Below are 13,156 nucleotides of genomic sequence, written 5' to 3'. Positions count from 1 at the left end.
GAGTTCCAGGACAGACTCCAAAGCTACACAGAAAACCCTGTCTCGAAAAACCAAAAAAAAAAAAAAAAGAACTATTTGATTGCTTCCCTCCCTTGGAAGCTTGCACAGTACCTTCCAGTCCTAAAGGAAGCTAGTCCTTAGGAAGGTGACTTTCAGGTCAGATCCAGCTCAGATCACACAGATCCTATGTCCAAAGCATAGGTGTCTTTAGCAATAGCGATTTAACTTCAACCTCTGGGAGGCAACCAAGGGCAACTGCAATAATAGCCTACATTGTTTGAGGAATCTCTTGGATAACCCTGATCTGTTGGTCCTTATTTTTATGACATTAATGGTTTTGAATACTATAGAATGCTCCTCAATTTAGAGCTGTCTGAAGTTTTTATCATAACTAGACTGAGCTTCTTTTTAGAAAGAATGCCACAGAATTTAAATGTTCTTCTCATCATACATATCAAGGAGTACATGGTATCTACATGGCATCCCTGATGATGTGAACTATAATCCTTTGGTTAAAGTAGTATTTGCTGTGTTTCTCCATGGGAAAGTTGCTGATTCTTTTTCACTTTTAATATTCTGTTCTTTGGAGGAATCTAATCCCCTCTCAAGGAGAGGGGGATCAATTGAGCTCCAGCCCTAGAAGAGGGTATATCTATGTATGTGTTTCTTGGAATTCTGTAATGATGTATGTGTTATCTTTTATTATTCTGTTACTTGTTCACATCTATATGAGCTTATGCATATTTCTTTAATAATTTGAGTTATAAATCCACACTGCAGGCCTCAAGAATATGAAATAAAGATTCAGTTGTATATGATAAAGCTGTACCTAGAAAGATCAAGGAATCCTCCTATTATTAATTTCTTATACGCTCATTCTCCTAGGCCACATACGGTAAACAGTATTAGATTCTCAGACCTGCTGCTGATCCGAACTAGGTAACACTCCTACAGAGACAATACCTGTTTCCTAGCGTAGGAGACAGGTGGGTATGTAGATGCATAGCTTTGTTTCTTGTGCAAATGAAGCTCAGACCATCCCTTTCCCTCAGGCCTAGTGGCATTGCAGAGCTATTGGCTGAGAACAAAAGGATTTTTTGCATAACCAGGTGCAAGTGAAGACTGGGGAAGAATTCCTGACTGGGTTGGGGAGGGGAGCTATAGCTCAGCCTGAGGAGAAAGCAGGAGAGTTAGGATAGCGTGGCCCTAGGAGAAGGCAGGAAGGAAAAGGTTTTGCAGATTGTAGGTGGATTTGAATCAAGTCAAGAAAGTGGGAGAGGAAGGAAAGATGGGAAATGGAGGAATGGAGGACGAAGATGAGATCCATAGCAGAAGAGCTTACTTAGAACTGTGAGAGGACAGGAAGAGGAGGGACAGAGGAGCAATTTATAAGAATAGAATAAAGCTGTGTAGATAGAATTTAATCTCAGAGGAATAAAGTAAACGGACAAAAGAGAATGGTGTACATAGACTCTTTTCCCTCAGGGAAAAAATGGGATAATTTCGATAAATTAATACTCTGTTTTTTGGTTTGATGCTTAAATTGTTTCACCTTTGCCCCCTGGCAACACTTTCACATTGACTGCTGTGTCCCTTTGGCATGTTCTCATTCTTATTGGCTGTTTATACTTATATGTATGTCTGTGTGTCTGTGTGCATATATACCACAAGTATAGAGGTGTCAATGGAGGCCAGAATATAGGGTGCTAGATTCCCTGGAGCTGGAGTCACAGGCTGTTGTGAGCTACCTGATAATAGGTGCTGGGATCTGAATTTGAGTCCTTTGCAAAAGCAGTAAGCATTCTTAACCACTGACCCAATCTCTCAAGTCCCTCATTCTTGGTTTTTAAGGACTTCATTGCTTTCTGGTTCTACAAGATACTTCAGAGTCATCTTGTTATTTTCCAAGGCAGTCCTTGAATCAGCCGTTTCTCCAAAAACACCTGGTTCCCTTTAAGATGGCTTCTCATCTTTTGTGTTTTCTATATTGACAACTTTGTCAACTATAAATAATGAAATGGGTTTTTTTCCCTATTCAGTTTCTGTGCCTTTAATCTATTTTCTTGTTTTAATGAGATGTCCAGGACATCTAGTACAATTTTGAATAGAAATGTTAAAGGGCCATTCCTCCTCAATTGTGTATTTTCAAAGAAATAACATTCATTAAGTTTTCCTTATTTAGAACAAGATATTTCTCATCTGGTTTCTACAGGTTTCATCAGGTTAAGAAATTTTATCTTATTTCTCTATACTAAGAAGTTTTTATTGTTTTAAACCATGAAAGAATGTTGGACTTTTTTTTTTTTATCAAATACCTTTTCTGTTTCTTAGAATGAATATATTTTGTCTCCAAAAGTCTGATAGCCCAATTAAATTTATAGACTTTTCTCATGCTTGAACAATTTTGCATTATCTTTTTAAAGATTTATACATGGTGACTGGAGCAATGGTTCAGTGGTTAAGAGCACTGTTGTTCTTCCAGAGGATTCTGGTTCAATTCCTAGCAACCACATGGTGGCTCACAACCACCTGTAGCTCCAGTTTCAGGGGACCCAGCTCCCTTTTCTGGCCTCTGCAGGCACTAAGCATATACATATAAAACAATAATGAACATAAAATAAAAATGATTAATTAAAGATGTATGCACGTATGTCTGTGCACCATGTACATACTTAGTACCTGCAGAGGCCAGGGAAGGGTGTTTGTTGGATCCTCTGGAACTGGAGTTACAGTTTATAGCTGTTGTACAGGTACTGGGGACGGAACCCAGGTCCTCTGCAAGAGCAGCAAGTATTCTAAACAGCTAAGCCATCTCTCCTGCTCCTCTTTTCAATGTTTTAAATGAGAATTTTGAAATGTGCTTTCACCACATATTTTTTATGTAACATTTTATATTTGAAATGGGTATACACAAATCCTAACCAAGACTTTGTAGTAATGTGTCTATCAAATTCTTAACAGTCACTCACCACCAACAAAAACTTGTAATATAAGTAGGTGATAAAATATATAAAACCAGTTCTTAAATTGTTCAAAGATGTTTAACAGCTGAAATAATATAAGTTTTTCTTTTGTTTCACTGACAAATATATTGTTGGAATTTCTATGATGATGTGAGTAGATTTCAAATCCATTTCATCTCTTTTTTATTAACTATTTCAAAATAATGATGAAGCTCTCATTTGCAGAACATCCACCATTATTAGAACCATCACCCTGCAGCTAGCTTGGACATCATTAAAAGGGCTCATCAGGAGTAGCTGATATTCATGAAGACAGAGTTTCAGGGTTTCCGCCTGGAGCTACACCCTCCAGAAGCCCCTGCTTGGCTTCCCTGCACCCAACCCCATCCCAGCCACTTACAACTTGAGCTGTGCTTGGTGTTTCTTGGCAACTGGAACACAGACTCCTCCGACTGCTCCACAGGCCCTTTGTCCTCAATGAGCAGAAGACAACAGAAGCTGGCCGCTGAAGAGGCTGTGCAGCTGGCAGAGCACCTTGCTGGCCTTGCTTAGCACCTTGGCCACAGAGCAGTCACTGAGTGCTGCATCTGGAATCTGTGCTCCCCACCAACAGCGACTACAGAGAGAGTTGTCGGGCCCCACCTCACTAAGGGCCACCCTCTAGGGATCCCTCCAGAGAAGGCTCCACTAGAAAAGGGGGCTCTTCATAGACTCTTCACTGCCTTGAGTCCTCCCCAGACACCTCTAGGGCTGCAGAGATCAGTAGCTTTTCACCTATCGAATCCACATCCCAGCTGGAAACCGCTGTGAATTATTTGTATTTTCATTTTTATCCTTTTGGCAAGAAGAGTTTTAAATATTGCTTCACTCCCTTCAATAGTTATAGTACTACTGAGAATTTATTTTTTTTGTCTCCTTTGGATATAGTTTTAGATACAGTTTCTTAGGAATTGCTCCATTTTGTCTGTTTCCAAATCCACTGGCCTAAAGTTCCGTTTTTAAATTCTCTGCTATATATAACCTATAGCGATGTCTCCTTTCTCGTTGCTGATACTGGTTATTTGTGCCTTCTCCCTTTTTTTCTTGATCAATCTCACCAGAGGTTTGTCTATTTTACTAGTCTTTACAAAGAACCAACTTTTGGCTTTATTGCTCCTCTCTATTGTGTCTTTGTTCTCTATTTCTTTAATTTCTGCGCTTATCTTTTTTGACCTCCTTCCTTCCACATTTTTCGGATTTATTCTGCTGCTGTTTTTCTGATTTCTTAAACTGTGTGTTGAGCTCATTCCTTTTCAGTCTTTTTTCTGTTTCTGTTTGCTTGGTTTGGGTGTTTGTTTTTCTTTGAGACAGGGTCTCACTCTATAGCCCAGGCTAACCTCAAATTCATGCTAATTGCCTCCCTAGCCTCCCCAGTGCAGGGATTACCGGCATGAGGCACTGAGCCTAGCTCTCAGCCTTTCTTCTTTTCTAGTTTATATATTTAAAAGCTACAAATGTCCTGCTAATGCTACTTGCCTCCGTGATCATATGTGGTAGTTACTTCATTGTTGTTCAGTTCCCAGAACTTCAGCGTATCGATTAGCATTACTTCTTTGACTCATGAATTATACAGAAGTATGTTTTTAAGTTCCCAAATGTTTGGGGGATTTTTAAGTTTGTTCTGTTACTGAAATCTATCTTAATTTTGTTCAGATGATGTGGTCTATGTGAACTGAAATTTATTGAGACTTGTTCTATTGCCTGGTACATGATCGATAATTATTAATGTTTCCTATGTGCTCTATAAGAATGTGTGTCCTCTAATTATTGAATATAGAGATCTGTCTGTGTCTGTTAGCAACTATCTTATTCAAGTTGTATTTAACTAAACTGATTGTTTTTGTTATGATCTACCAATAGTTTTTAAAACGAACTCTGACACTGGAGTTATCTGTTTTCTTCTTATAGTTTCCTTTTTTAACATAAATTAAGAATTGCTATATTTCTGGTAAATGTGTAATATCCCTCTCTATTCCTGATAATAGAAGAATTCTGCTAGATTATCTTGTATTAATGTAACAGCACAAGCTTTTCTTCTTGTTAGGGTTTTGTGGCATAATTTTCTATCTTTTTACTTTTAAGAATTTTTTACACCTTTGTGTTTTAATTATATTTCTTGAAAACAGCATATGGCTGAACAGTTTTTAAAAATCTAATCTAAAGCTGGGCGTGGTGGCGCACGCCTTTAATCCCAGCACTTGGGAGGCAGAGGCAGGTGGATCTCTGCATTTGAGACCAGTCTGGTCTACATAGTGAGTTTGAGGCCAGCCAGGGCTATCCAGTGAGACCCTGTCTCAAAAAACACTTATCTAATGACCTCTGCCTTTAAAAATTGGCAAGTTTAGTTTACATTTGCTGCAGGATGTTTGGACATGTTTCTACCATCACTTTGTTATTTTGGTTTTCCACTACTTTTTGTATGTTTTTCTCTTTTCTCACCTGCTTTTTTAGTTTTAAGTTTTTTTCCCTTCCTGTTAGGATTTATTTTTCTATTCTTTGATATTCTGGCATGTGTGTTTAGCTTACAAACTTAAACACTGTTTTCAGTGTATCTTGAAGAGTGTGAGAAGCTTAAAAACTAGTGATTTTAGTCATTCCTCTCCTGACCACTTGATTTTGTTCGTAAAATGTATTCCTTGGTTTTTTGTAATCTCATGATTATATATTATCCATATTTATTCCTTGTTTCTTTTGTAATCTCATAATTATATATTATCAGTATTTATTCCTTGTTTTTTGTAATCTTATAATTATATATTATCAGTATTATTTTATGTAGACTGGCAGTATTTGTTCTGATTTACATGCATACATTCTTGCATCTCAGACCCCCTTAATGGCATCATTTTCTTTCATTGTGAATACAGTGTTTATCCTTTTAGTTCAGATCTCTTGGTATTAAACTCTTTGTTGTGTGTAAAAGCTTTATCTTTATCCTTACAAGAGTTTGCTCAACCTTTAAAATATATGTATCTGTTCTCTTTGTGAGACGTATGCCTTGTTGCCTTTAAAAAGTATACTATCAGTCTAATTGTGGTTTGGTTTCATGTGTTTTCTGAGGGGGATGTTCAGGGAGTACTGTGATTTCATTCTAACATGTTTAGACTTGTTTCTTTTTTATTTATTCTACTTTTGAAATGTGTTTCATGGCTTAGTAGAAGCATGTTTTTTATCATTTCTGGAAAATTCTACTAGATTAGATTCTTTCTGTTTCTTGTGGGGCTTTTTTTTCTCAGAATCCAGTTACTTGTATTTTGTACCTCCTAATTCTGTTTTTCATAACTCATAACAGCTCTTTGCTATTTTAACTCCTTGTACTTCATTTGGGGAATTTCACTGGGTATATGTTTTAGTTTATTCTCTTTTCAGTTATGTTTAATCTGCCTTTTCCTTTTTCCATTGCGCTTTTTATTTCAAAAATTATCTTTTCCTTTGTAAAAGATTCATCTGCTTTCTAATCTGTCTAGCTATCCCCAGTTAAGTCTCTTGTTCCTTGTTCATCTTTGTGATTACATCTATTTCTTTAAGTATATATTTTTAAAATCAGCACTTGCTTTCTTGTTGTTGTTGTTTTGTTTTGGTTTTTTCGAGACAGGGTTTCTCTGTGTAGTTTTTGGTGCCTTTCCTGGAACTCACTCTGTAGCCCAGGCTGGCCTCGAACTCACAGAGATCCGCCTGGCTCTGCCTCCTGAGTGCTGGGATTAAAGGCGTGCACCACCACCGCCCGGCTCAGTGCATGCTTTTTTGTGTGAGTATGACGTTATAAATATTGTTCACATCTGAACTGCACAGCACACTGATTATATCGTCTTTATTGCATACCTTTTTGTTTTCCTAAAAGCCAGCATTCTAGTGTTGCAGCACTGTTACTAATTCTTCGTAATTCTACAAGAATTAAAAATTCTTGTTAGAAATTATTTGTGAAATCCAAATCAGATCATGCCTCTATTCTGCTCAAAATTCTCCCATGACACCCAGTTCCCTCAGTACAAAAGCCAGAGTCATCTCCATGGCCCCCATGTTCCTACACAATCTATTTCCCTTCCCCTCCCCGATCTCATTGCTATCAGCCTCACTCCTCTCTAGCTATACTGGCCTGTCTCCTGTTCCTCAAGCATGCCAGGGACCTTCCATTCAGGACCTTTGTATTTGCTGTTTTCACTACCGGGAACACCCTTCCTCCCAAATCATTTGATTACTTGATCAAGTATTTCCATTATGTTCAAATGTTACCTCCCTAGAGAAGTATTTCCTAATCAACATATATAAACTGGCCCTATTACTCTCCATGTCGTGTCTTATCCTATTTATGATCTGTCCTCTACAAAGCACTGATCACTACTTGATATATTTTATATTTATTCATTGTGGTTAGTGTTTGTGTCTACCAAATAGACTGTAAGCTCCTCAAAGCAGAGATTTCTGTGTGGTTTACTGCTGTATTCCCAGTGTCAAGAACAGTGTGTAATAACAGTCAGTGAACAGTCAATAAAATATTTGTGGAATAAAGTGAATGAATGACTGAGTTTATTATTTAATATGAAAAACATAGACAGAAATCCTCAGAGAAGTAAGGTCAGCATAAAGGCCTTTATTGGCACACTGGGGAGCATAAATGCCATTATTTCCAAAGGTGCTGGGTAAAAAGACACATGGAGGACAACTCCTGGGTTATCTGGAGAAGCAGGTTCACAAAAAGCAGGATCATGCAAAGCCCTGTGTTTTTTTGTGGTGGAGTCTATGCTATCTGCTCCTAAAAGCAGGACTGGCTCCTTTTTAACCAGCCCTCAAACTTCTGTTGTCATACCCCCCTGTTCCTTTGTGCAAACAAAGCCCCAGCTCTCTCAGCTAGGTAGCATCTTCCCTTTTCTTGCCTTGTGGGGAACTGTTTCTTGGTTCTCAGGTCAAGCAGATCACTCCCATTAGACTTTATCGGTGGTACTTGAGAGGAGGGGATAGCATACAGTGTCTGGTACATAGTAAGTACCATTCTCCAGGTAAACACCACAGAAGGCAATTTTCAGATTGAAAGGATTCCCCTTCCCTATGTCAAGGTAGCAGCAGACTATGAAATTTGAGTCCTGACTTTTCTCCTGACCCCCTTGGGTACTAGGCTGGCTCCAGTGTTTCTGCATGTGCATGACTTTGGATACTAATACTGTTGTCTAAAAGCCACCAACCTTTATTCCCACACACATACACACAAACTTTTGTCACCACTAACTTTATCAAAATGCTAATATACACAGCTATGTGGCATACCATTAGAGACTACCCTTTCCAGGCTAGTATCAGTTCGTTAACCATCAGCACACTGGGTTTAACCATCTATATTAGATGACTAGCTGTACAAAGTTTGACTGACCACCTACTACATTTTAAGCCACCTGCTCCAAACTGACAGCATCAAGATGAATGACGTAATTAAGATATAACCCTAATTTCAGAGTAAATAGTATGGTAACAGTAGACCAAGAATTGCTACAGAATATTTAGTCCAGCTGAAGGGACCAAGGGGGTTTCTTGGAAGAGGTGGCATATGGACTGAAACTTTAATGACAAATAGAAGTGTTCTAGTTGGTTAATAAGGGGGAGAAGGATGTGATTCAGGCAAAGGACACATTATGTGCAACGATACATAGCTAGAAAACAGGACAGTATGCCAACTGTCTCACTACACTGACCCTTCACCAGTTCTTTCTATGAAAGCATGCTAGTACACTTTGGTACATACTGAAATTTATATATGAATAGTTGTCTCCTCTGACATGCTATTGTGATAATTATTAAAAAGTTAATGGCAAGTTTGCCTTATGTAACTGTTCATGAGTTTGTCTATATCAGCCTCTAATGTCTAAGACCTTGGAGTTTATGTGACAGGCATCCTTAGACCCACCCTGGGGCTGTGACAATCCTGGAGGTTACACTCTCTCCTGGTCCCATGTGTGGAACTAAATCTTTCTTGACTCCCGACACTAGCCATGGAATAGAAATTCTTTAGGGAATCGAGTTAGCCTTTCCATGTTGTCCTCAAATATTAGGGTTCACACCCCTGGTGACACAAACCCTCATATCAAGGCTAGACAAGACAACTCTTAATAGGAGGAAAAGGGTCCCAAGAGCAGGCAGAAGAGTCAGAGACGGGGTTGGGGATTTAGCTCAGTGGTAGAGCGCTTGCCTAGCAAGCGCAAAGCCCTGGGCTCGGTCCTCAGCTCCAGGGGGGAAAAAAAAGAGACACCCCCACTCCCACTGTTAGGAGTCCCATAAGAACACCAAGCTAACAACCATAATATACATGTAGAGTACCTAGCTCAGATCCAAACAGGCTCCATGATTGTTGCTTCAGTCTATGTGAGCTCTTAAAAACCCTGCTTAGTTGATTCCGTGGGCTGTGTTCCCAAGGTGTCCTTGACCCCTCTGGCCCCTACAGTCCTTCCTCTCTCTCTTCCATGGGGTTCCCTGAGCTCCGCCTAATGTTTGGCTGTGGGTCTCTGCATCTGTTTCCATCAGTTGCTGGATGAAGCCTCTCTAATGACAACTGGGCTAGGCACCAATCTATGAGTATAGCAGAATATCATTAGGGATTATTTCATTGCCTTTTTTTTTTTTTTTTTTTTTTTGGCTAGTCATGTTTGTTTCTATCCTAGGTCTCTGGCTATCCAGCCTCTGGTTCCTGGCCATCTAGGCAGTGTCAGGCATGGGCTCCCTCTTGTGGCGTGGGTCTCAGATCATTGGTTGGCCACCATTACCCCAAAGGTTTTGTGACTAGGTTGATATCCCAGTCTCACCACTGGAAGCCTTGCCTGGTTACACAAGATGGCTGGTTCAGGCTCTGTATGCCCCATTACTAGGAGTCTTCACTAGGGTAACCCTCATAGATTCCAGAGAGTTTCCACTGCACTAGGTTTCCACATCCTCCCCACCCACAGTGTCCCCCAATTCCAGGCGTCTCTCCTACTACTCTCTCCCTCCATTCCCCACTTCTGCCTGATCCCTCCTGTTCCCATTCCCACCTGCCCCCAGTCTACCTGCAAAATCTGTTCTGTTTCCCCTAGATCCATGTGTCCCCCTTTGAGCCCTCCTCTTTACTTAGCCAGAGGCCAACTTTCAGGACTTAGTTCTCCCCTGTGGCTTCTGGGCATGGAACTCAGGCTTGTGTGGCTGATGAGCCATCTCACCAGCCCTATTATTTATTATTTGCTTTGTGCTTCTGAGGATCAAACTGAGAATCCCATACATGCTAAGCAAGCACTCTAACACTGAGCCACTGAGCCACCTCTCCAGCCCCTAGTCTCTGTCCTTCAACAGGAGGGGACAGACCAAACTGTGTTAGCCTGAAACCAGAATCCCAGGTACACAGTCAGTCTCAGCCATGTGCTGCTGCAGCTCCGGCCCACCCTCCCTCCAGTGATGCAGCAGGAGTAGGTGTAGGCAGGCCTTTGTCACCCGGAGCAGTCTCCTAAGGATGAAAGCTAGTCGTAGGAAGATGACAAAGTCAGAGCAGTCTGTTCCTCACCAAACACACAGTTACCCAAAACCCAACTTCTGACTGGTGGCCCAGCTTGGCTCAGCCATGGATGTATTTCCCTGGACTCACTTTACACTCTGAATTTCCCTAGAAGGAGCTCTTGTACAGTTCTAGGGAGCTGAACTTGATGAACCAGAGACTTGTCTGTCCTCCCCTGGGATTCTTCACTTCATCACACCAACAGTGTCTCTTCTGTAACCAACTAGGTGTGTGCATCCTACCTGTGTTTTCAAAATGAAACAAGGGCGGTGCACACCTTTAATCCCGGCCCTCGGGAGGCAGAGGCATGAGGACCTCTGTGAGTTGGAGGCCAGCCTGGGCTACAGAACGAGTTCCTGGACAGCCAGGGAGAAACTCTGTCTCGAAAAACCAAGCAAACAAAACAAAAAAAGAAACAAAGAAAATGATATTTAGAGATACACAGATTTGACAAGTAAACTTTCATTAAAAGCTCCTGGTCTTAACTGCTGAGCCATCTCTCTAGCCCCACATACTTTTTTAAATAATTAAAATATTTTATTATTACAGTTGGGGTGTGTGTGAGAGTGTGTGTCGTGCACACATGGATGAAGGTCAGAGGAAAACTTGCAGGAATTGGTTCTCTCTCCTTCCGCCATGTGAGTCCCTGGAATTGAATTCATGTCCTCAGGTTTAATGGTAAGCAACTTTCTCCTCCAAGGCATCTCAGAGAACCTCAGTTTGGTTCCCACACACACTTCAAGTGGCTCAGAACTGCCTGTAACTCCAGCTCCAGGGGATCTGAGGCCCTTTCCTGACCTCCACATACCTGTAGATACATGCACAAACCCACACAGACATACGTGTGTGTGTGTGTGTGTGTGTGTGTGTGTGTGTGTGTGTGTGTGTGTGTGTGTGTGTGTACTTACGTATAAAAAAAAGTCACCGGGTGTGGTGGTACACACCTTTAATCCCAGTATTAGGGAGGCAGAGATAGGCAGATCTAGTCTACATAGCAAGTCCCAGGCTATCCAGGCTAAATAGTGAGACCCTGTTTAAAACAAACAGATACTAAAAATAAAATCTTTTTTAAAGTATATGAAAAACATGTAGAGAAGAAAGCAAAAATACTGCATATTAGGAGATGAGGAAGGACTGAATGCAGGTAATGGACATGAGTTATGAAAAAGGATAGAAAGTTAACTGTTTTTCTAGTTCTAACTGTCATGAATTTTTTGGATTTGGTGGTGGATAACTGCATAAAAATATATTTGACAGTGAAAGTATGAAATCCAATGTGAAATTCCACAGCTTCCATTTCAAATGGCTACTCTGCCTGTATAGAACTTCATTGAGTTCTGTAGTCTTTGGATCTGGTTATTGTCAGAGTGTAATCGCTTTATCATCATCATCATCATCATCATCATCATCATTTGCAACTTTTAGATAACAAAGTTTAAAATAAACATTTTTGAAGATGCTCTGCATAACCACATATATCATCAGTGAAATGTAGATTAAGATAACAATGACATACCACTGTGTACTTACTGAAATAACTGAAATCCAAATGCTTATGCCAAATGCTGAAGATGTGGCACAACCAGAACTTAGGTTATCTATCGCTGGTAGGACTATAAAGCAGCACCATCATTTTGGGAAAATGCCCCCAAAAGAAACATCCTCTTACTGTACACTCCAGCAATTTCATTTAATGATCACTAACTTGTGAGTTCAAAACTTAGATCCACAGGAAAATCTGCACCCAGATGTTTACAGCAGCCTTACTCATAATTGTTCAAACTTGGGCCTGATGGCATATACCTTTAATTCTAGCACTCAGAAAATGGAGAAAGAGTTTGTTTTTTTATGTAAATATTTTTATTTTATAATTAATTTAATTTTATATATCAGCCACGGATTCCCCTGTCCTCCCTCCTCCCATCCCCCAGCCTTCCCCCGATACACCCCCCATTCCTACCTCCTCCAAGGTAAGGTCTCCCCTGGGGATTCAGCCCAGCCTGGTAGATTCAGCTGAGGCAGGTCCAGTCCCCTCCTCCCAGATACCTCCACTATAGACTACTGGCAATGGTTGAGAGAGTGCCTGAGCTGACCTACTCTGGTGATCGGATGGCCAAACACCCTGGCTGTCATGATAGAACCCTCATCCAGTGACTGATGGAAGATGATGCAGAGATCCACAGCCAAGTCCCAGGTGGAGCTTCAGGAGTCCAACTGGAGAGAGAGAGTTTTGAGGCCAACCTGGGGTATGGAGCAAGTGCTAACTCCCCTTTGGGTATTATGTAGTAGCAACGATACGAAAGCAATGAACTCCTTCTTCAGTGGATAAGTGGATAAAGAAATTAGAGCCAGCCAAGAGAGTATTAGTTTTTAATAAAAAAAGAAACAAACTATCCAGTCATAAAGAGATATGGATCAATTTTCAATGCATATTGCTAAGTGACATCAGTCTTAAGAGGCTACATACTAAATTCTTTTTTTATTTTTACATACCAAATTCTAAATAATGATGTTCTGGAAAAGAACTATGAGGACAGTAAAAAGATAGAAGGTGAAAGGATTGGTCAACGATTTGGGGGAAAGGAGAGATGGGTTGGTGGAACACAGAGAACTTTTAGGGCAATGGAATCACTCTGTACAATACTAT

The 13,156-nt window shown here is 40.4% G+C and overlaps 1 protein-coding gene across 4 annotated transcripts in view; it reads left to right on the top strand.

Annotated features, from left to right (window-relative positions):
• The window catches only part of Kantr (KANTR integral membrane protein), a 46,204-nt gene extending 38,688 nt beyond the window's left edge, over window positions 1-7,516 (top strand). For 2 of the 4 annotated variants that reach the window (XR_008223220.1, XR_008223226.1), the window contains exon 7: window positions 3,189-3,980. Coding sequence is in view for 1 of the 4 variants with exons in the window: in XM_052763341.1 (XP_052619301.1) it covers window positions 3,993-4,223 (231 nt within the window). In the remaining 3 variants the exon portion in view is untranslated. Of the gene's footprint in view, window positions 1-3,175 lie in introns of all 4 variants that reach the window. The other 2 variants (XR_008223229.1, XM_052763341.1) reach the window with 2 other exon arrangements.
• The last annotated feature ends 5,640 nt before the right edge of the window (window positions 7,517-13,156 follow it).

Source organism: Peromyscus californicus, unplaced genomic scaffold, assembly GCF_007827085.1.
Source record: "Peromyscus californicus insignis strain IS unplaced genomic scaffold, ASM782708v3 Scaffold_10__1_contigs__length_136768540, whole genome shotgun sequence".
NCBI lineage: Eukaryota > Metazoa > Chordata > Mammalia > Rodentia > Cricetidae > Peromyscus > Peromyscus californicus.
This window is presented reverse-complemented; position numbering and strand designations above follow the sequence as displayed.